Source organism: Rhinichthys klamathensis, unplaced genomic scaffold, assembly GCF_029890125.1.
Source record: "Rhinichthys klamathensis goyatoka isolate OS25496 unplaced genomic scaffold, OSU_Roscu_1.1 h1tg000191l_1, whole genome shotgun sequence".
Classification (NCBI taxonomy): domain Eukaryota; kingdom Metazoa; phylum Chordata; class Actinopteri; order Cypriniformes; family Leuciscidae; genus Rhinichthys; species Rhinichthys klamathensis.
Window position 1 is genome coordinate 7,461,903 of NW_026606717.1, and position 23,555 is coordinate 7,485,457.

At 42.9% G+C, this 23,555-nt stretch overlaps 1 protein-coding gene and 1 long non-coding RNA gene across 3 annotated transcripts; one reads left to right on the forward strand and one right to left on the reverse strand.

Annotated features, from left to right (window-relative positions):
* The first annotated feature begins 153 nt into the window (after window positions 1-153).
* On the forward strand, window positions 154-6,924 carry poglut3 (protein O-glucosyltransferase 3). 2 transcript variants are annotated; one of them, XM_056262256.1, is made up of 8 exons: window positions 154-608; window positions 2,688-2,882; window positions 3,698-3,981; window positions 4,227-4,443; window positions 4,538-4,734; window positions 4,849-5,043; window positions 5,207-5,311; window positions 6,743-6,924. In XM_056262256.1, the coding sequence occupies exons 1-8, from the start codon at window positions 380-382 to the stop codon at window positions 6,881-6,883; spliced, it is 1,563 nt and encodes a 520-aa protein (XP_056118231.1). In that variant the 5' UTR covers window positions 154-379; the 3' UTR covers window positions 6,884-6,924. The 2 variants fall into 2 exon arrangements, with proteins under 2 accessions (XP_056118231.1, XP_056118232.1); XM_056262257.1 differs by having other exon boundaries at window positions 4,861-5,043.
* A 314-nt stretch (window positions 6,925-7,238) lies between these two features.
* Window positions 7,239-7,738, reverse strand: LOC130095519 (uncharacterized). Its single transcript, XR_008808121.1, has 2 exons — window positions 7,560-7,738; window positions 7,239-7,526 (listed from the first exon to the last, which is right to left on the reverse strand). It is a non-coding gene; the product is annotated as an uncharacterized LOC130095519 (long non-coding RNA).
* Window positions 7,739-23,555: the final 15,817 nt, after the last annotated feature.

Genomic DNA, 23,555 nt, shown 5'->3' on the forward strand with positions numbered 1-23,555 from the left:
ATTTCATTAAAAATACAAAATAGGCCAGTCTTATTTTTATTACAGTCTATGATTTTGCACGAAAATGAACTGCATTGTGTGACAGTGACTACATTATGAACTTTCTCATAAGATCCGGAACTCTTGAATAGTTTTTGAAACTCGCCGGGTTTATTATCGAGGCGCACCGCAGCACAAACGCCACACTTAAAAGCCAAAAAGCCACCCTAATTTTTGTTTAACTAGCTATTTCTGCCTTAATGCAACAGTCCGTGTCTATAAAACAGGAAAAAAGCAAAAACGTCTGTATTAAACATGGCAAGAAATTCTTAGCTGCTTTGCAGCGAACTTTAGCTGTAATTCAACTCCCTCTTGGTCAGCGACAGGAACAGCAGATAAAATGATCCCTCATTTAAAGATTAGAAACGCTTTTGGAAATATGCCAAATGTTGCCTTCGCCCTGGTCATTACAACAGTTTTAAATGTAGGCTTTAGTCAGAGTATTGATATTAATCCGGGTAAATGTCTCGTGTGGGGTCCTGGACTGAATCCTGATGTTGTGCTTCCTGTCAGATACTTCTACATTCAGACTGTTGATTCACGAGGAGAAAACATCACGGTCTCTCCTGGTAAGAATACAAATATGTAAAATCATATACAGTGTTGTGTGTAATTAATTACTAAGTAATCTAATTACTTTTGGGATTACTTTTTTCTATAATTTAATTACAGTTAATTCTGGTTGCATTATACTAGAACATTTCTATATACAATTATAATTGTTGATTTAAATTCAAACTTTTATGTTAAAATATACACTCACCGGCCACTTTATTAGGTACACCTGTCCAACTGCTCGTTAACACTTAATTTCTAAGCAGCCAATCACATGGCGGCAACTCAGTGCATTTAGGCATGTAGACATGGTCAAGACAATCTCCTGCAGTTCAAACCGAGCATCAGTATGGGGAAGAAAGTTGATTTGAGTGACTTTGAACGTGGCATGATTGTTGGTGCCAGAAGGGCTGGTCTGAGTATTTCAGAAACTGCTAATCTACTGGGATTTTCACGCACAACCATCTCTAGGGTTTACAGAGAATGGTCCGAAAAAGAAAAAACATCCAGTGAGCGGCAGTTCTGTGGGCGGAAATGCCTTGTTGATGCTAGAGGTCAGAGGAGAATGGCCAGACTGGTTCGAGATGATAGAAGGGCAACAGTGACTGAAATAACCACTCGTTACAACCGAGGTATGCAGCAAAGCATTTGTGAAGCCACAACACGCACAACCTTGAGGCGGATGGGCTACAACAGCAGAAGACTCCACCGGGTACCACTCATCTCCACTACAAATAGGAAAAAGAGGCTACAATTTGCAAGAGCTCACCAAAATTGAACAGTTGAAGACTGGAAAAATGTTGCCTGGTCTGATGAGTCTCGATTTCTGTTGAGACATTCAGATGTTAGAGTCAGAATTTGGCGTAAACAGAATGAGAACATGGAACCATCATGCCTTGTTACCACTGTGCAGGCTGGTGGTGGTGGTGTAATGGTGTGGGGGATGTTTTCCTGGCACACTTTAGGCCCCTTAGTGCCAATTGGGCATCGTTTAAATGCCACGGCCTACCTGAGCATTGTTTCTGACCATGTCCATCCCTTTATGGCCACCATGTACCCATCCTCTGATGGCTACTTCCACCATGTCACAAAGCTCTAATCATTTCAAATTGGTTTCTTGAACATGACAATGAGTTCACTGTACTAAAATGGCCTCCACAGTCACCAGATCTCAACCCAATAGAGCATCTTTGGGATGTGGTGGAACGGGAGATTCGCATCATGGATGTGCAGCCGACAAATCTGCGGCAACTGTGTGATGCCATCATGTCAATATGGACCAAACTCCCTGAGGAATGCTTCCAGCACCTTGTTGAATCTATGCCACGAAGAATTGAGGCAGTTCTGAAGGCAAAAGGGGGTCCAACCCGTTACTAGCATGGGGTACCTAATAAAGTGGCCGGTGAGTGTATGTTTTAAATGTAACCTCCGTTTACACACTTTGGTCAGTTCAAGAATAAGTTATGCAATTTTTTACATTGTTTATTTGAAAACATTAAAATAACAGTTTCATGTCTGTCGGAATTTTTCAACTGGTTCGGGTTGATATGGCATTTAGAAAGTAATTAGTAATTAATAATGCAATACTTTTTTGAGAGAGTAATTAGTACAGTAATCTAATTACACTGTTAAAGATGCAATTAGCACAGTAGCTAGTAATTAATTAACTTACCCAACACCTACACTGATCATATATATATAAAAATATCTCTTGGAAAAGAGATGGATGGATCATATCAAGGGGGTTATTCACAAGAAAATATATATATTTTTTTAAATCAGCCTTAAAGTTTCATGACATTTCTAATGTTTGAATGAATGTATGTTTACTGTTCAGTTTTACAGTATAGAGGCGAATGTGATGGTGTTTGTATGACTTTTTTATTATTATTACGGATTACCAGATTTTTAAGATCTCCTTTTCAGCAATACACAGTTGTTCTGGCTTAAAAAGCCAGTACTTAGTTGTAAAATATTAGTAATCGATGCAAATATAAGTTTTTCATGTAAACTGACTGAAATCTGTTTAGGTCAAACCAGTGTATGTCAGTATCTTTTCTTGCACACTTTGTTTACTGTTTATATTCTTTTAGTTAAAGACTCTTTCAAAGTGACGATATCCTCATTGGAAAAGGAGTATCTTCGTGTCCATGTCCCAGCACCATTGGATCGGGGCGACGGCTCCCTGCTTGTCAGATACCGACTCTATGGAAGTTCTTTGAAGGGTTTGAAGATTGAAGTTTTGTATCAAGACAAGCCTGTGGCAAAGTCACCATACAGTGTTAGAGGTAAAGGTTTTTTTTGGACATTGATAGAATGTGGTCTATAGGCTTAGTTTTACTCAACAAAACTTGCTTCCGCACTTGTATTGAGATTCCACATAAGTTCAGTAGTAGTGGTGTACTTCAATTATTAAAAGTCTATTTAAAAAAAAAACTGTAGTTTGCAGATATATAATATAATAGGCCACTAAAGTGTACCTGGAGGACACTTTCATGATTATTTAAAACACTTTCAAATTAAAAAGTACACTTTGTAGTTAATGTCAAATGAAAAGTTTTACTTTATTCTTTCCTTTTGTTGTCCTTTATAGAAGTACACTTATTTTGATGTGTTTAATAACATACTAAAGCACATGTAAAGTACTTGATTATATTTTTAACTGTAGTGTGAAAAAATTACACTTAACAGTTATTAGTTTATATGGACTAAATTGCAACTTCATCATTACAAATGTGCAAATACAAATATATTTAAATACATGACTTACAACTATCAATAGAAATTACATTAAGTACTTTTTGTTTACCGGTAATTCTTGTACATTCGGCAGTGCACTTTAACCATATTTCAAAGACAATAAAAGTAATGATGAAATGATATACTATATTATATATATAATACAAAAAATTCCAATTAAGTGTCTAAAAACATTGCATTCAGTTCTCACTTAAGTATATATATATATATTTTTTCAGTAAAAAGTATACAAAATTGTACATCTATTAGTGTTATGTAAAGACAAACTCTTTTTCATATGATCTGCTGTTCTTTTAAAAGTTTCTGCAAAATATGCATAATAAAATCTTTTTAATTCCATCAGGTCCTGTTCATCATGAATACTGTGATTGTCCGGAGTCCGATGCGGCAGCGTGGCAGAGGGTTATGCAGTGTCCAGAGGAAGACCCCCAAATTCAAGAGGATTTCAGTTCATTCCCATCTATTGACCTGCAGCAGCTCCTGCAGGAGGTTCCACTGCGCTTTGCAAAGCGAGGAGGACTCATTCACTACACCATCTTAAACAACCAGGTGCATCGGCGCTCACTGGGCAAGTACACCGATTTCAAGATGTTCTCGGATGAGATACTGCTCTCCCTCGCTCGGAAAGTAAGCTACATTGGTTATTTCTTACCTTTTATTCTTATTTCACATTGAAACATTTTGTCCAAAATGGGTCCAAACTAAAACCCATTAGTGAATATGCTTCTATTTGGCATTTTTTTAATTGAATAGAAAAACAAAATCATTATAATTGTCATCAGCGCTTATTATTTTATAATTTTTTTCATTTTTATGGTGATTCATTGGTCATATCAACTATTTTATTGTTATATCTGTCCTGTCTCCACCAGGTAAAAATGCCTGATGTGGAGTTTTATATTAACGTAGGAGACTGGCCAATGGAGAACAGGAAAGTGAATGACAAACCTGGACCGGTGCCTATTATCTCATGGTGCGGCTCCACGGACACACGTGACATCATTCTTCCCACATATGATATCACGCACTCATCCTTAGAGGCAATGAGAGGGGTAACAAATGACCTGCTGTCAGTCCAGGGGAACACAGGTGCTTCTTCGAACATCAGCTCCTGTCAATCTTCAATATTATCTTACTTTCCTTTGTCTCACCTTTCTGGACTTCTTTATTGTTTTTTTCCCAGGTCCTGTGTGGTCAGATAAAACGGACAAGGCGTTCTTCAGAGGCAGGGACAGTCGAGAAGAGCGCTTGCGTTTGGTAACCATGTCCAAAGAAAACCCAGAGCTGCTCGATGCGGGAATAACAGCGTTTTTTTTCTTTCGTGAACGGGAGAAGGAACTTGGAAAAACACCACTGGTCGGTTTCTTTGATTTTTTTAAGGTAAGTAATGTGTTGAAAAAGCTTCATTAAGCTGTGATGTGCTTTTTCTCTGCTTAATAAATAATACAAATGAATGATTGTGACATGCTTGGGTCTACTCTTGAAAATCTCTAGTACAAATACCAGATGAATGTGGATGGAACAGTAGCAGCCTATAGGTTTCCGTACCTGATGCTGGGCAACAGCTTGGTCTTAAAACAGGATTCACCATACTACGAACACTTCTACACACATCTGAAACCAGGTGTGCATTACATCCCAGTGAAGAGGGACCTTTCTGACCTCATCGAGAAGATTAAATGGGCTAAGGTACAAACGGTGTCCTTACTTTTGGAGCACGTTGAGTATAGTAACAGCATGAATTTACATGTAACAATGACAAAATTGCAAAAAAGAGACCCATATTATATGCAAAACAAAAACGGAAAATCTTGTAATTGTTTGAACGTGAATATGTGCTTAATGTTCACAGAACAATGACACAGAGGCAGAGGCCGTAGCTAAAACGGGACAATCGGTGGTGAGAGATCTGCTTCAGCCTCACAGACTCTACTGCTACTACTACACTGTTTTTCAGGTAAGAATCTGCCATTTACAACAATAAATGCTGAATAATGTATTGATAAAAGAAAAGTGCCTCCTAATGCATTCAAAAACTACAGACAGCTTTTGCATTGCCTGGTCAGTTTTGACCCTCGAACTTATAAAACGTAATATTTTTCAAACTAAAACCATATTGTATCTGATCAATAACTTCTCGTTAATGAGTGAATGTGAAAAAAAATGTATACGTTTTAAATATTACCATGTTATTAATACATGTTCCCTTTTTTATTAAAAATTATTTTTAAATTTAAAAATACATTTTTTTGGGTTGTTTTTAAAAAATGTATTTTTTGTCTGTTTTTCGTCTGTGCATATTCATGTTTACCAACAAAGTTCAGCCTAAATGTGTGTGTAAGATATGCCAAAGAGGCTAAATATATTTTTCAATTTATACATAAAGTATTTGTGAGGCAAATCAAACCAATAGACCAAAACTGACCTGCCCCTGGCGAGATGGGCTTTTACTAAAACTTGACAGTCTATACAGTAGAAAAAAGGACATTTCTGTCATTAATTACTCACCGTTCTCATGTCGTTCCAAACCCGTAAGACCTTCGTTCAGATATTTTTGATGAAACCACCCATAGGCTGCAACATCATTGCAATTTTCAAGGCTCAGAAAGATAGTAAAGACATCGTTAAAATAGTGCATGTGACTACAGTGGTTCAACCTTAATGCTATGAAGCGACGAGAATACTTTTTGTGCGCAAAACCCCCCAAAATAACGACTTTATTCAACAATCTCTTCTCTTGCACGTCATTCTCCAACGCTGTTGACGTAGTGTAAACAGTGCAGCACTTCCGGGTAGTGATGGGGACGAGACCGCCTATGCCGAGTCCGAGTCAAGACCGATTCTTTGAAGGATCGAGTCCGAGTCGAGACCGAGTCCATTGGTTTTCAAATACAGTCGAGTCCGAGTCAAGACCGAGTCTTTGAAGGGTCGAGACCGAGTCCATTGGTTAATACAGTCGACTCCGAGTCAAGACCGAGTCTTTGAGGAAGCAAGTCCGAGTCGAGATTTTGTCTCAACATGTCAGTTTTGATATTCATGATTTAATATCACCCCAGTTAATAATCAACAGTTAGGCCTACAGACTAAGCTAGATTGGGAATTGTTTAGAGGAGCAGTCTTAACTAGTGATGGGGACGAGACCGCCTATGCCGAGTCCGAGTCAAGACCGAGTCTTTGAAGGGTCGAGTCCGAGTCGAGACCGAGTCTTTGAAGGAACAAGTCCGAGACGAGTCCGAGAAAGCAGAAAACGGTCTTTCATTTTTGGGTGAACTAGGCCTAACCTTTTTAACAAAAGCCCTGGAGCTGTCATCTGGGAGACTTTTCTGGGTAAAGCTAACACGGAGAAAGTAGTAAATGTAGTCAATTTGTGTGTCCTGTCCTTTTATAGACCTATGCAAATCGTCAGAGCACTCAGCCTCTAGTCCATCCTGATATGGAAATAGTGCCTCAGCCATCCGATCACACTGCCCTGTGTAACTGTGAGAGGAGATCGGAGGACCAGAAACATCAGCAGAAGGACGAGCTCTGACAAAGATGAACTGATAAAAGCACTCCGTCTGAAACAAGTGTCACAAACATGCACATGAAAGGAAGAATATTGAATGGAACACAAAAACCATTCAAATGAATCAGAATGGTTTGTTGTGTATAGATATAAAGGAATGATATACTTTTGAAGGATGAACAATGGCTTACTTGAGTTTCGATAGGAGTAAAATGTTTAACAATTTGTTTATCTGACTGCAGATAACTATTTATGTACCTGTGCATTATGCTATTACTCCCACTTTGTTTTAAATTATTTTATTTCCTCATTTTTTCAGCTTTTTTACATTTTGAATTTCACAGAAGTGAGTGTAACATTTTTTCAGTTTTTGCTTCGATTTTGTATCATTTTTCCCCTTGTTTGTCCTTACTATTATTACTTTTCTTACTAGCATTACTTATCATTATGGAAAGCAGGGATGATAAATAACATTTGACATGTGGAACAATGTAAAACCTGTGAGTAGCCTAGTTTTGTTTTAAAACTTTCTAGTAAATGTTCTGAATGAACTAATGTAAGCTAGCTTTATACTGTATGTGTGCCAACCTTAAGCTCATTGCCCAAAGAAAACATATTCTAACACTGCATCAGTGGATTCTGTGACAACTCAGAATGAATGGCTGAACTGATCTTTTGGTGACATAAGTGTCAGTCTGACTAGACGTGGAGTTTGTGTCTCAGACCTCGACCAAAAAATCAGTGTCCCCACAGTCTGAGCGTAAATCATCCTTGCCTTAAACGTGTACACATTCCATTTGTTCAGTTGTGCCAAACAGCTGTATTCTGTGGTAATATAAGTGACATTTGTCAACTCAAGGATTTTTAAATAAAGAAAAAAAATATTGTTTCATAATAAACTGTCTTTAATCATAGTTAAGAGCTTTGTGTGCTGGATTTTTCATTGTGTTTTGACATTTTTGTGGTACTATTTTCCTACTTATGCATTTATGTAAAATTGATTTACAATGCGATATAATAAAAAATGTTGAACGACACTGGAATCTCAACCCACTGGCAGCAAGAGGGACAATGGCTGCATTTTAAACGGATAAATTCACCTGCAAAGGGAACTGTGGAGTGAGAGCATCATCGCCACCATATTGAAGAGTCATTCCAATCTGAAGCGCTCAAAACTGGATGCTTCAATGAAGGAAGGATTTATAAGGGTATAACTGATGTACACTTCACTCCATGATTCTTTGTGTACACAACTGTGTGACAACAGCGCCTCCTTGGCTCGGGAAGAAATAAAAGTTCAGAAGTCCATTCCAATGAACAGTTTTTCGCCTCATAAATCCCTTGAAAGCTCTCACTATGGAGGGTAAACCATTTGAAATGATTAGGGCATAGAGATGAGCCCTTCAGAATGAAATGCAGGGAGAGTATTAGCTCTAACCCTAATTAAACACACCTGAACCAGATAATCAAGTCTAGAGACTTCTAGGCAGGTGTTTTGCAGGACAGTGGCCCTCCAGTAGCAAAGTTTGATCTATGTGATATAAGTGGAGAAACCAACAAAACTCCTGTGTGCCTTATCAGCCTATGCAGACAGTAAACATTCAATTTAAAATAGTACCCGTCTTTTTAAAGACGTCCTTTTCAGGTCGTTGAAAAGACGTCTATAAAAAAGACGTCCATTTTACAGTAGGTCTTGGTTGAAAAGGAGAAAAGACGTAATTTTCAGGTTAAAAAGACCTCTATAAAAAGATGCCCATCTTAAATCGAAATTTGGTTGAAGTGACGTCTTTTTTAGGCTTGACTTTAGCCTAATTTCAAGCATAAATTCATTATATTATATGATATATTATTATTATTAATAATAATAATATTACTCTAAAAATATTAGCCACATATCCCCCACCGCCAGATCATCCAGGGGCATGTTTACGGTGGTCTCCCACGCCTTTGTAGATCTCGTGATCAGTGGCCTTGGTATTCCATTCCATCCTAACAGATTGCATCTGTTAGGATGACAAAGAAAAACTTTTGTGTTCTGCGCAGTTTGTTACTCAAAAGAATTAATTAGAGAGGCAACGGTACACAGGCCTTTCAGTTCGGTTTGCATTTTCTCCTCTTTCAAATTTATAATTTTTTTTATAAAGATTTGTAATGTTTTTAAAAGAAGTTGCTTATGCCCACCAAGGCTACATTTATTCGCTGATACCGAAAAAAACAGTAAAATTGTGAAATTGTTACAATTTAAAATAATGGTTCTTTTTAATTGACTTTAAAATATATATATATATTTTTTTAAATATTTCTGTGATGCAAAGCTGAATTTTCATCAGCCATTAGGCTACTCCAGTCTTCAGTGTCACATGTCACAGTTGTGCTGCTTACAGAGGCAAAAGGCAAGGCAAGGCGGGCCCCCGAGGGCCGATCATTTAAACAATCAGAAATGTTAATATAAAGACGTGGTAAAATCTCTGCATCCCCTCTATTCTGAATGGTCTGTTACATCACCTTGAACTCCATAAAACACACTCAAAGTAAAATCATAATATACCTATCACAGTGGTGAACAGTGCTGTTGACTGAAATGCTTTTTTTGAGCCGTGGCCCTTCATGTTGAGCTGTGCCATAAGATTGCTGGTCATCAGCCTGAAAGAGAGAGAGAGGGGAAGAAAGTGGAGGGAATTAGAGATAGAGAAAAGATGATTAGTCACCTCCTCTACTCACACCTCCTTGGTGCAAGCTGGCAAAGAGGAGATGTGAGAAGGGATGAGTCAAGGTAACAGGCATTTTCTTTTATTATCAGAAATAAAATATTTTATGATGAATGCTTGTGATTTGAATGTACATTCCTGTCCAGAATCTTTGTTGAGCAGTCCCTGATGTTTTTCCCTCCGACTTTACTTAACTGGATAATCTAAGAGGGAAAAAAGTAAATATCATACTATTATACAATATTGGTAACAAACATTTTCAGTCCTTGCATTAACCTAATCAATTGAACTTAATTGTATTGGTTAGGACAAGTCCACACGTGTGTAAATAGTGTTAAAGTGAACACAGTTCTGTATTTTCAGTAAAGTAGAATTATTTAGAGTGTTTCTATACTATTGTCATCATTGCATTGTGCATGAGGAACCAGGAACACAATTTAAACACAAAAATCGAAATACAATATTTATGTACAAAAATATTTACAGGTAATTGTACTCTAACTGTCACTAACACTTATTATATATAATATGTAATATTATTATTGGTGGGTTTTCACTGTAAATAAAATAAAATAACAATGCTGCAAATATTTAAACAATTTTTGAGTCGTTCTAGGTCGCAATATCAAAAAAATAAAAATCCAGGACTAATTAAATAAATTGCATACAGTACTAAAAATAAGTGATTAGTGTTCATTATGCTAAGCTATTTTTTTTTTTTTTTGAAGAAAAGAATAAGCAAACTGGTAAATAATTATATTTTACCAGAACATCTCTCTCTTCATTATTTTGAAGCTTCTCCTCCAAGTTATTCAGCTCCTCTATCAGCTCCATTCTTCTGAACTATTAGGTTCTGCACTTCCAATTCTCTGGACCTCCTACATGATCTCCACCAGCTTTTTAAGGACACATTTCTGGAATTCTAAAATGTTAAAGACATTTGACAAGAATATTAATTATCAACTATATAATCAATAATCAATTCAAATTTCACTAGATAAAATGATTGATATCATCTTCTTCAAAATGATCTTGATATCTGTTACATGTATGTCCTGTGTTTCCCCCGTTCTTTGTGTATTTGGTTCAGTCCTGTTTCCAGTTTCCCGCTCCTCGTTAGTGTTTAGTTTATTCACCTGTGTCTAGTTCATTTGCCCCAGCTGTGCCTTGTTTCCCTAATCTGTTCTCTGTGTATGTAAACCCTGTGTTCTCCCTCACTCCTTGTCGGTTCTCGTTTATGTAACGTTTGTGTATGGTGTGTTGCTGTTTCCCGTGATCCTTGTTTTGTTTGAGTAAAGTATATTTGAATTGGACCTGTTGACTGCTGCCTCTTCCTCTGCCTGCACCACACCCGTAACAGAAGAACCGACCGTAAGATGACTATCCCCGCTGTTCGCCTCCTATGTCTCGAACAGGGGGATCAAACTTTGGAGGACCACACCCAGACCTTTCTTGAGACGGCGTATTTGACTCACTACCCGGACTACTGCCTCTGCACATTCTATCTGGTGAGTCTAAACGGCTCGTGCAGAGCGCAGTTATCCGGAGAAGGTCCACGGGATGATTTTGCCGCCTTTGTGGAATGGGTGCTGGTGTGCTGTAATTCTACATTCACAGTATGCTCTGGAGAAGAGGATCTCGCCAGCACCCTTCCAGAGTTTCTCTACGTCACGCCCACTATCAGTCCAGCCCCCAGATCGGTCTATGGGAAATCGGGACTGGTTTCCAGCATGGCCGATCCCCCGTTGATGTCAGCACATGCTGCCAAATGGGGCATCGTTCCAGAGCCTTCTCCGCCGATCCCGTCCAGTAGTGAGCCCGTCGCCTGCCCGCCAGAGCCTGAGCCCGTCGCCTGCCCGCCAGAGCCTGAGCCCGTCGCCTGCCCGCCAGAGCCTGAGCCCGTCGCCTGCCCGCCAGAGCCTGAGCCCGTCGCCTGCCCGCCAGAGCCTGAGCCCGTCGCCTGCCCGCCAGAGCCTGAGCCCGTCGCCTGCCCGCCAGAGCCTGAGCCCGTCGCCTGCCCGCCAGAGCCTGAGCCCGTCGCCTGCCCGCCAGAGCCTGAGCCCGTCGCCTGCCCGCCAGAGCCTGAGCCCGTCGCCTGCCCGCCAGAGCCTGAGCCCGTCGCCTGCCCGCCAGAGCCTGAGCCCGTCGCCTGCCCGCCAGAGCCTGAGCCCGTCGCCTGCCCGCCAGAGCCTGAGCCCGTCGCCTGCCCGCCAGAGCCTGAGCCCGTCGTCTGCCCGCCAGAGCCTGAGCCGCCTTCACTACTGGAGCACGCCTATCCGCCAGAGACTAAGCACACCACACGTAAGTCCACTCAAGAGGAGACTGCATTGATGGTGATGTCTGCAGCGATTTTGTGTGTGTGGGCTACACACACATCAGTTCTGGCCCATGCATCCAGTCCTCCCGAGCCTTCTCCGCTGGTTCCGTCCAGCCCAGCCGAGCCTTCACAGCCGGTTCCATCCAGCCCAGCCAAGCCCGCACCACTGGTTCCGTCCAGCCCAGCCAAGCCCGCACCGCTGGTTCCGTCCAGCCCAGCCAAGCCCTCATCGCTGGTTCCGTCCAGCCCAGCCAAGCCCGCACAGCTGGTCACGTCCAGCCCTGCCGAGCCTGAGCTTCCCTGCAGCCCTGCCGAGCCTGAGCTTCCCTGCAGCCCTGCCGAGCCTGAGCTTCCCTGCAGCCCTGCCGAGCCTGAGCTTCCCTGCAGCCCTGCCGAGCCTGAGCTTCCCTGCAGCCCTGCCGAGCCTGAGCTTCCCTGCAGCCCTGCCGAGCCTGAGCTTCCCTGCAGCCCTGCCGAGCCTGAGCTTCCCTGCAGCCCTGCCGAGCCTGAGCTTCCCTGCAGCCCTGCCGAGCCTGAGCTTCCCTGCAGCCCTGCCGAGCCTGAGCTTCCCTGCAGCCCTGCCGAGCCTGAGCTTCCCTGCAGCCCTGCCGAGCCTGAGCTTCCCTGCAGCCCTGCCGAGCCTGAGCTTCCCTGCAGCCCTGCCGAGCCTGAGCTTCCCTGCAGCCCTGCCGAGCCTGAGCTTCCCTGCAGCCCTGCCGAGCCAGAGCTTCCCTGCAGCCCTGCCGAGCCTGAGCTTCCCTGCAGCCCTGCCGAGCCTGAGCTTCCCTGCAGCCCTGCCGAGCCTGAGCTTCCCTGCAGCCCTGCCGAGCCTGAGCTTCCCTGCAGCCCTGCCGAGCCTGAGCTTCCCTGCAGCCCTGCCGAGCCTGAGCTTCCCTGCAGCCCTGCCGAGCCTGAGCTTCCCTGCAGCCCTGCCGAGCCTGAGCTTCCCTGCAGCCCTGCCGAGCCAGAGCTTCCCTGCACGCCTGCCGAGCCGGAGCTTCCCCGCACGCCTGCCGAGCCGGAGCTTCCCCGCGCGCCTGCCGAGCCCGAGCCTTCTCTGCTGGTCCCGTCCAGTCCTCCCGAGCCTTCTCCGCTGGTCCCGTCCAGTCCTCCCGTGCCTTCTCCGCTGGTCCCGTCCAGTTCCCCCAAGCCTGTCTCTGAACCCGTCACTCCCCCCAAGAAAATTTTGGGGGGGGGATATAAGCCACCCTGGCCACCTGAAGTGGCCTCTCCACCCTGGCCACCTGAAGTGGCCTCTCCACCCTGGCCACCTGAAGTGGCCTCTCCACCCTGGCCACCCGAGGGAAAGTCTCCACCCTGGCCACCCGAGGGAAAGTCTCCACCCTGGCCTCCTGCACGTCCTGCTCCGCCCTGGCCTCCTGCACGTCCTGCTCCGCCCTGGCCTCCTGCACGTCCTGCTCCGCCCTGGCCTCCTGCACGTCCTGCTCCGCCCTGGCCTCCTGCACGTCCTGCTCCGCCCTGGCCTCCTGCACGTCCTGCTCCGCCCTGGCCTCCTGCACGTCCTGCTCCGCCCTGGCCTCCTGCATGTCCTGCTCCGCCCTGGAGGCTTCCTGCTCCGGGTAGGCCACTCCCTCGTCAGCCTCCAGGGCGCCCACCCCCCCACCCTTATTGATGTTACTCGGCGCGAGGACGCGCCTTGCAGGAGGGGGAGCTAATGTTACATGTATGTCCTGTGTTTCCCCCGTTCTTTGTGTATTTGGTTCAGTCCTGTTTCCAGTTTCCCGCTCCTCGTTAGTGTTTAGTTTATTCACCTGTGTCTAGTTCATTTGCCCCAGCTGTGCCTTGTTTCCCTAATCTGTTCTCTGTGTATGTAAACCCTGTGTTCTCCCTCACTCCTTGTCGGTTCTCGTTTATGTAACGTTTGTGTATGGTGTGTTGCTGTTTCCCGTGATCCTTGTTTTGTTTGAGTAAAGTATATTTGAATTGGACCTGTTGACTGCTGCCTCTTCCTCTGCCTGCACCACACCCGTAACAATATCAGTAATGGAACTTGACTAGTAAACGTGAATTCTTGGTATCAAACATTGGGAAATCACTTGTGGAAATTCAAAAATTGAATTTCAAATAGTAAAAACTGTAATTGTATAAATGTAATTGTAATTTTGTTGTTAATTATCACAATAGGCTGCCATTCCAATTCAAATTGTCATATGCAGATAAATACAAAAACAGTATTCTTTATGACAAAGTAATTACTTACTGGATGTGGGCATTGGACATACATCCATGCTGTGGCCAGTTGGAGCCCTTGGTGTTTCTGAAATAAACATTTAAAACTCAGTTCATATTGAGAGATGATGCCTTTTAAATTTTAGCATGGGGGTCCACAAGGATGATCATATTTGTGGGTCCTTGGCATCTAAAAGATTGAAAACCCCTGTACAGACTCACTCTTAAAGGGTTAGTTCACCCAAAAATGAAAATGATGTCATTAATGACTCACCCTCATGTCGCTCCAAGCCCGTAAGACCTCCGTTCATCTTCGTAACACAGTTTAAGATATTTTAGATTTAGTCTGAGAGCTTTCTGTCCCTCCATTGAAAATGTATGTACGGTATACTGTCCTTGTCCAGAAAGGAAATAAAGATATCATCAAAGTAGTCCATGCGACATCAGTGGGTTAGTTAGAATGTTTTGAAGCATCGAAAATACATTTTGGTCCAAAAATAACAAAAACTACAACTTTATTCAGCATTGTATTGTCTTCCGGTTCTGTTGTCAATCCACGTTCAGTGACGCTGCTGACGTAAGACACTGCTGACGTGTATCTGGTGCGTCCGTGTATTCGGGTTCAAATAAATATGGCTGGGCAAAAAAATGCAAGTCTTCCTCTGTGTCGAAATCCTTAGACACGTCAGCAGCGTCACTGAACGCGGATTGACAACAGAACCGGAAGAGAGAGTTGTTGAAAAACCAGAGTTGAAAAAGGTTAACAAAACACTTATAAATCAGCGTTATTTTAAAAGATCTGTACGTTGAATCAATCTCATGTCCTTAACTAGAAATGTGTGCCTTTTGAATTATTATTATGACCATTCATATTTATTAGCATTTTGATCAAACCACCTCTTCAAAAATATAAATGTATGTACAAATATAAGTATTATAATTAATAACAAAAATTATAATAATGGATAATTCTAACCTCAAAAGAGCAGTGTGATTTTGGGTGGATTTAAAAATGTTTTTTGTGTGCCTAGAGCTTAGGCTATGCATTGTTACATTTTTAATCATACACTGTCAAGAAAACATAATAATACAGGCTTAAACTAAAACTAAATACATTTCTTAAAAAACAACAACGTAGGCCTAATATTTTTTCCGTTACCACGCTAAAACAATTATTATTGGTTGTTTAAGATTTTTTACAATTTTGTAAGTCATAATAATGATAAACATTCTCATAATTATTGTGACTCAGTATCTCATTATATTGCGAAACTTTCTCGTAATAATGAGTAAATAGCTGATTAACACGAGAAAAGTAGGCTCTGGTTGGAGTAAAAGGATCTATTATTTTGTCCACACAGGGCTTGCTTCACATCGCACACACAAAAAAAGGATAATTTTCAATACATTTTATTATATTTATTTAACTTGAGCACAAACCTGGTGTTTACGGTCAAAGCTAACTATAGTTATCATAAATTGAAATGAGTAAAATTAAAAGTGAAATATACGATCTGTCCATTAGGTGAGCAAATGTCACAACATTTATAGTCACTTCCCCAACGGTCCACCAGATGTCACCTAAAGCCTAACGTGGAATTGTAACTTGGCTCACATTACATTCATTAACCTCCTCACTCAATCAAATGTAAATCATATTTATTAGGCTGTGTTATGCATACCAGTAGCGGCTCTTTAAGGCACACTGACTGACTGGGTTCAAAAAGGGTGTGAAAAAAGTCCAATAAATCCCTGATTTTTTCCCACACCCTTTTTGAACCCAGTCAGTCAGTGTTCCTTAAAGAGCATTTCTGAGAAAGGAAAGCTGGGACAAGCATCAGCTGTTTTGTCTAAAGTTGTTCAGTGTCTACATTTTTCACACATTTGTTTAGTGCAACAGGCTTTCTGTGGTGTCTTTGGTTGATCAGACTAACTATTCTTAGACACAGTATGCAATTCCTAAGTAGGCCTACACTAGCTTTGCAAGACAAAATGCGGGTTGGGTTGTCATTTGCTAATGTTGGAAATAAAAATTTCCTGCCCATTTCAGGAGACAGACACATTCTTTGGTATATATTCAATAAAACAATTTCTGTCTGTAAACACTGACAAACTAGTCAGTTAAACTAGTGAATCTTACAATTTATAGACCCATTTCTGAACTGAGCAGCAATCTGAATATGCAAATATCGGTGGAAATAGGTTGTCTGAGGTCAAAAATGATCGTTGTCATTCCAAGATTCTACTTTTCTTTGACCTGACCCCGTATTTGAGACTGAGAGTGTGTTTTCCTATTACTCCCTAATCCCTCCAAGGGATGAAAGGAAGAGGAGACCCAAAACAAACCCAGTTCGCATACTCTTCTTCAATATGGCAGCCATGATTGTTCTCACTGTGTGTGAAGTGCCCTTGGGAGGTGGATTTATCCTGTTTGGATGCTGTTTATTTTTTTTTGCTTATAATTTATACCAGAGCTTGAATAGAACTTAATACTAAATAGCTTCAGGGGCTGTTTACACGACACCGTTTTCAACTAAAAACATAGAACTTTAATGTGTTTTGGCTGTTCGTTTACATGACAATGTCGTTTTGGGCAGAGCCGGCCCTAGACCTTTGGGGGCCCTAAGCAAAATTTGGTTGGAGGCCCCTTTGACCGTTTTAAGGCCTAAAGAAAAGCAATGACTACCTTATAACTATACCATACTATATAACTATATTATACTGTATATACTATGTTTGATGTCTAACAGGAAAATTATGATACCACTGAGCTGAATGGCAGTGCAAGACACACACACACACAAACTTGCTGAATAAAAAGACAGATAAAGTGATTATCACTGAACAAAGATACATTTTTATTGACACCAGAGTTTAAGAGTCACAAACTACAGCACATATATATATATATATATATATATATATATATATATATATATATACAATTTTAATTAAATAGAGCAAATAGAATAACATTTAAATATAATATTATATAAAATAATAAATAGATTTTTCAAATAAACAAAATTAACAATAACATCTAAAACACCACAAAGAAGATCAATAGTAACAATATTAAAGGGATACTCCACCAGTTTTTCTTATTAAACTATGTTATTCCCTTAACTAAGACGAGTTGATACATACCTCTCTCGTCTCAGTGCGTGCACTATATCGCTCTGTATTGCCGCAAAACTATGTTAGCACTTAGCTTAGCCCATGCATTAAATATGGGCCAAGCAGAGAAGCGACCAAACACTTCCACGTTTTCCCTATGTAAACACAGTTACTCGAGTAGTGTAACTTGACCTGGGCTGGTGACACAAAATAAACCGTTGCGCTTTTCTAAGCGTTTAAAATTGATGACTATATTGTATGGCGGAATACCATAACAAGTGCTTTTGAGCAGTTCGACTTGGCGCAATAATATCTTCACTAGTGAAAAGTCCTCTTACCGGCTCCCGCTTCCTCTCCCCCTCCCTCTGACATTTCCGTCAATACAACCAACGTGACATGCGCCGGTAGTAGTAGTTCGAGCGGAGTTGACGAAGTAACAGGTTGTTGGAAGCTAGTTAGCATTCTAAACAGCACAGGCTCTCAATTTCGGTCGGCATCTGTTCGCAACAGTCACACTTGCACCACCAATTGCTGTTTGCCCGTGGTCTTTCGCCAGCTCCGGTCTGTTCTGGATCATATCTTTCTTTCCTCTCACGGTCCATAAGAGCTAATTCCTCCTCCGTGTACTCGGGTTCAAACAGATATGGCTCTGGGTCTTCTACAAAGAAGTCATAATCATCTACAAAGTCCGCCATTGCAAATGATCTGCAGTTTGCTAATAGCACAGGTAGTAAAAGCCACGTTGGTTGTATTGACGGAAATGTCAGAGGGAGGGGGAGAGGAAGCGGGAGCCGGTAAGAGGACTTTTCACTAGTGAAGATATTATTGCGCCAAGTCGAACTGCTCAAAAGCACTTGTTATGGTATTCCGCCATACAATATAGTCATCAATTTTAAACGCATAGAAAAGCGCAACGGTTTATTTTGTGTCACCAGCCCAGGTCAAGTTACACTACTCGAGTAACTGTGTTTACATAGGGAAAACGTGGAAGTGTTTGGTCGCTTCTCTGCTTGGCCCATATTTAATGCATGGGCTAAGCTAAGTGCTAACATAGTTTTGCGGCAATACAGAGCGATATAGTGCACGCACTGAGACGAGAGAGGTATGTATCAACTCGTCTTAGTTAAGGGAATAACATAGTTTAATAAGAAAAACTGGTGGAGTATCCCTTTAAGAATAAGGTAACATTTCAATATAACTATTAAAATCCAATCCAAATAAAGAAAATAATTATACATAAAGTTAGACTTAATTTTTAAAATGCAGAAGGTTATCATTTTACAGCCCCTTTATACTCACCAATAGCTGGAGCTTTGCTTACTGGCAGCATATAACGTTACTTTAATAGTGCTCCTAAGGGGACATAAGGAGTAAACTAATGTTAGCCCTTTAGTGTAGAATCCAAACTGGGTTTATATTGTTCTGTTAAATGCTTTAACAGTAACACCACAGCAAATGGTATAGGCCTAATACTAAACCAATTTTATGCAGCATGTTATTAGCATGTAAGTTAAACAACTGTAGAAAATTAATACAAGCACGATTTAGGCTAATGTTAAGACTTTTAGTGCAGATTATCCATATTACAGAAATCGGAAAATTAAGCCTACAGGCTTACGTACCTTTATCTTCTTGCTTCTTCTCTTCTTCCAGGCTCTTTTTTGTCGTTTTTCTTGGCCAGAAAGAAATTTTCGTTTCTTGTCAGACATCGTCGATTCGTCGGAGTCGCTAACTGACTGACCAAGTGACAACGAGTGACATCATAGGGGCAGTCGGGATCAAGACGCGCGCGAGCCTTCGCGGGGAGCTCCCGGTTGATTTGCCATAATACAGAACTAGATAAATAACAACTCTGTGCTTATCATGATGCCTGATAAAGAGCGCTGTAGGTCCAATTCTTTTTATTTATTTATTTTATGTTATAAAACATAAAATATTTTTGTTTTATAAACCCCCCCCCACTAGCTAGCAGTGACTCTAGGGGGCCCTCTGCTGGCCACGGGGCCCTTTGCAATTGCAACGGTCGCTTAGTGGCTCGGCCGGCTCTGATTTTGGGTGCCTGAAGTCGCAAACTTTTGAAAATGGGTTTCAAAGTGCAAGTTTTTGAAAACGGTCTAAACAACAAAAACGGGAATCTCTGAAGACGATGATGTCATGCACATGCGTATTACGTGTTGTTCAGTCTATAGTGTTTCATCGCCATCTAATGGCCTGGCAGCAGAATACACCGTTTTTAATCGTTTTCGCGGATCTGTGTGAATGGGGATCGTTTTGAAAAACTTCTCCGTTTTAAGCATATTGTTGTCATGTAAACGTACCCTACTAGAGCTTGTGACTACTACGTTTACATGACAACGATATGCTTAAAATGGAGAAGTTCCCTTATCGAGTCGGTCTCTCGACATTACGTATGGGGAAATCCATTTTCCTCGAATCATGAAGTCTGATAGAATAACTCTTTTGCTTGCAAATAGCCAATGGCGGTCCCGCCATCACCTGATTGGCTGACACTGCTCAATATAGGTGACGGCGGGCGCCAAAAACCTCAGAATCTTTTTTCTTCACTCGAGTCTGTTTTCACCGTTGATGTACGCATTCAGAGCGGAGTATATTAAGGAGTTTTAATTCCCCTCTCGCGTTCCGGTGGATTATATTATGTCTCTTTGTCGCCCGTGTGGTGGACCCATCGAATCCCCGGACGCACACAACTTGTGTGCTGTGCCTGGGTCGGGACCACGCAGAGGCGGCACTCGAGGGATCGGGATGTCCCGCCTGTGAGGAGCTTCCCATCAGATCCTTCGTGCAAGGCTGGCCGTTACACGTAGGGACGACCTTGTGTCTCCTGCCTCTCCCCAGTCTGCCGCCGTCGAGCCGCGGACCGGGAGACGGCAGAGATCTCCATTCGCGGGTTCTGTTGAGGCGCTGACGTCGGCCCAAGGTCCACGCCATCCTCACGTGGCAGAGCCCGTGAGTTACTCTTGAGGCCATTTACCGCTCTCTTTAGGAAGCGCGGGAATTATCTCGTTCGGTTACGACGATGACGACGCCAATGGTCCGAGTCTCCGTCTGAAGGCGTCCTCGCCTCTTTGGATGCGGAGCTTATGGCCATTCTCACTGAGGCGGTGGCAGATATGGAGCTGGAGTGGACAGCGCCCAAGGAGCTGCCGTCGGAAAGGTGGCCTCGGCGCGGGCCGTCAAGCTGAAGCGACCCGCCCCCCCCTTTTTTCTCGGAGTTCCACGAGGAACTCACCAGATCATGGCGCTCCCCTTACTCAGCCCGAGCCCATGCACAAGGTACCCAGCTGCTACTGCAGTGGAAGGGGCAGAGAATTTGGGCTACGCTCGATTGCCTCCCGTCGAGGATGCCATCGCGGCTCGTTTAGCATATTCTCCCGGCTGGAAGACCCCCAACTGCCTTCCAGACCATGTCGCGCTACTGCTCACATGGCTGAGAAAGCCTAACGTTACACGTCAGCTGGACATGCAGCATCTGCCCTCCACACGATGGCAATTCTGCAGGTTTTCCAGACACGACTCCTAGGGTCACTGGATATGGGAAGCCCGGACCCCGAGTTGCTCAGGAAACTGCGCACGGCCGCAGATCTCGCTTTGGCGGCGTCTAAAAAGATACCGTCAAGCAATCTAAGATGACGCCTCATCTACTGCCGAAACGGTCTCGTGTTCGTCGGACCCGTGCGAAGAGGGCGTGTTCCCGCCCAGAGTTCGACGAGAATGTGTTGTTTCTAAAACCGCTGTGTTCTGTTTCAATAACAAAGTACATTACATGTCTCAGCAAAAGAGCTTCTCTCCCCAACATTATTACCCGCCTCATAGGCGAAGCCTCTCCCCCGCGAGACGCATCGCAGAGCGGAAGCTCGGGGAAACCCGAGGAGATGGCTATCTATGTCCCCGTGCATGATGCCGCGGACGAGCTATACCATTTCATATAGCAGTCAATGCTTCCCCGGTGGCTGGCGCCCAGTGTATCCTTCAGTGCAATGGCGATTCTGATTACTACACAGTGTGTATTCACAGTTGTTGCGCGATGCAACTGACGCTGTGTTACGTACACACCACACTGTTATGTGTAATGATTTATGCCATTATATATTGCCCTGTGTCCTTCAGTGCAATGGCTATTCTGATTACTGCAAGTACGTGTTCACAGTTGTTGCGCGATGCAACTGACGCTGTGTTACGTACACACCACACTGTTATGTGTAAGGATTTATGCCATTATATATTGCCCTGTGTCCTTCAGTGCAATGGCTATTCTGATTACTACAAGTACGTATTCACAGTTGTTGCGCGATGCAACTGACGCTGTGTTACGTACACACCACACTGTTATGTGTAATGATTTATGCCATATATTGCCCTGTGTCCTTCAGTGCAATGGCTATTTTGGTTACTACGCAGTACGTATTCACAGTTGTTGCGCGATGCATCTGACGCTGTGTTACGTACACACTGCACACTATATGAATTTGCCGTTGTATATTGCCCTGTATCCTTCAGTGCAATGGCTATTCTGATTACTACGCAGTACGTATTCACAGTTATCGTGCGATGCAACTGACGCTGTACACACCGCACTCTGTTATGTAATGATTTATGCCATTATATATTGCCCTGTGTCATTCAGTGCAAATGGCTATCCTGATTACTACGCAGTGCGTATTCATAGTTGTCGTGCGATGCAACTGACGCTGTGTTTGTGCACACTACACACTGATATGTGTTATGATCTATGCTGTCATATTTTGCCCTATCCTTCAGTGCAAATGGCTATTCTGATCACTACGTATTCACAATTGTTGTATGATGCAACTGACGCTGTGTACACACAACGCACTGATATGTGTAACTATTACGCCGCTATATATTGCCCTGTATCCTTCAGTGCAATTGGCTACTCTTTTACTGTGTAGTCACAGTTGTTGCGCGATGCCTCAGACGCTGTGTTTTGTACATTGATATGTGCCTATGATTTATGCCGTTATATATTGCCCTGTATCCTCAGTGCAGCCGGCTATTCCGATTAACTACGTATTCACAGTCGATGTCGCTATGCCTCTGACGCTGTGTTTTTTGTACACAAAAATTTAACTATGCTTGTGCATAGTCTCAGTCGTCGCTATGGCGACTTGCGTTGCATCTGTGTAGATATTGAAGCGTTATGCTGTTATGTTGCCCTTCAATGTAATGGACCATTGTGTACGCATATTCATGCAGTTTCGGTCGCTTCAGCAACTTGAGCTGCATTATACACACAGATGTTTAAAATGTGCACACTGATGTGGTATGCTGTTATGTTGCCCTCTATCATTCAGTGCAACAACCAGCTATCCTATCTAACTGCATATTCAGTTTGTCGCTACAGCGACTACACTGCACTTATGTACGTATAAGGACGTGTGTTGCTATTTTGTTGCTCTGTTTCTTTCAGTGCAAAACTAGCTATCTTAATCTACCGTGCATACTCACAGTTTCTGGATGTATGTACGTACACGGATGTGCAATTTACCATGTGTTATGCTGTAATGCTGCCCCGTTTCCGTGCAGCTAGCCATCCTGATCGAACTGTACATCTCAGTTTCTGTCTCTACACAGTTCTGTCGCTACGGCGACTTATGCTGCGTTATGTACATGCATGGATGCGCTACAGCGACCGATGCTGTTACGTACATGTGCTATGCTGTTATGTTGCCCCGTTTCCTTCAGTGCAACTGGCTATTCTGTGCTAACTCGTCTACTCACAGTTGTAGCTACGGCTATGTGTTTGTTGTTTACTGAGGTGCTATGCTATTATGGGGCTATTATCTACTGCGTATATTCATCAGAGCCCAGGTGGTTACAATTCCAGCATTTTGCCCGGATGAGGTCAGTGTTTCAGAGTCTCAGAAGTACGCTTTGTGCCCCATGCGTGCCCTGCGTGCTTATGTGAACAGAACTAGCCAGTTTCGAACTTCAGAGCAGCTCTTCGTCTGCTACGCGGGTGCTAAGAGGCGGCGCGCTGTCGAAACGGAGGCTATCTCACTGGATAGTGGAGGCTGTGCACTGGCTGGCTTATAAAAAAGCTTCCCGGGAAGCCGTTTCCCTATAGGGGTGCACGCCCACTCCACTGGGAGTTTGGCGTCATCATGGGCGTGGGCGAAAGGCATGTCTATTCAAGACATTTGTTTCGCGGCAGGTTGGTCGTCTCGTAATACCTTCGCGAGATTCTATAACTTGAATATCCCTTCATTCGCACCACATGTCTGTCAGTGCAGGGAGAGAAAGCTGAGCTGTCGTTGGACTAGGCTAGACTGCCCCGATGGCGCGCGCTCTAGCCACGGATTTGACTAGTCGTCAGACAGTGCGA

Coding starts and splice junctions, on each gene's coding strand:
- poglut3 (XM_056262256.1), top strand. CDS start 380: ATGATCCCTCATTTAAAGATTAGAAACGCTTTTGGAAATATGCCAAAT. Junction 4,735..4,848: donor GTTTCTTTGATTTTTTTAAG/GTAAGTAATGTG, acceptor GAAAATCTCTAG/TACAAATACCAGATGAATGT. Junction 5,312..6,742: donor ACTACTACACTGTTTTTCAG/GTAAGAATCTGC, acceptor GTCCTTTTATAG/ACCTATGCAAATCGTCAGAG.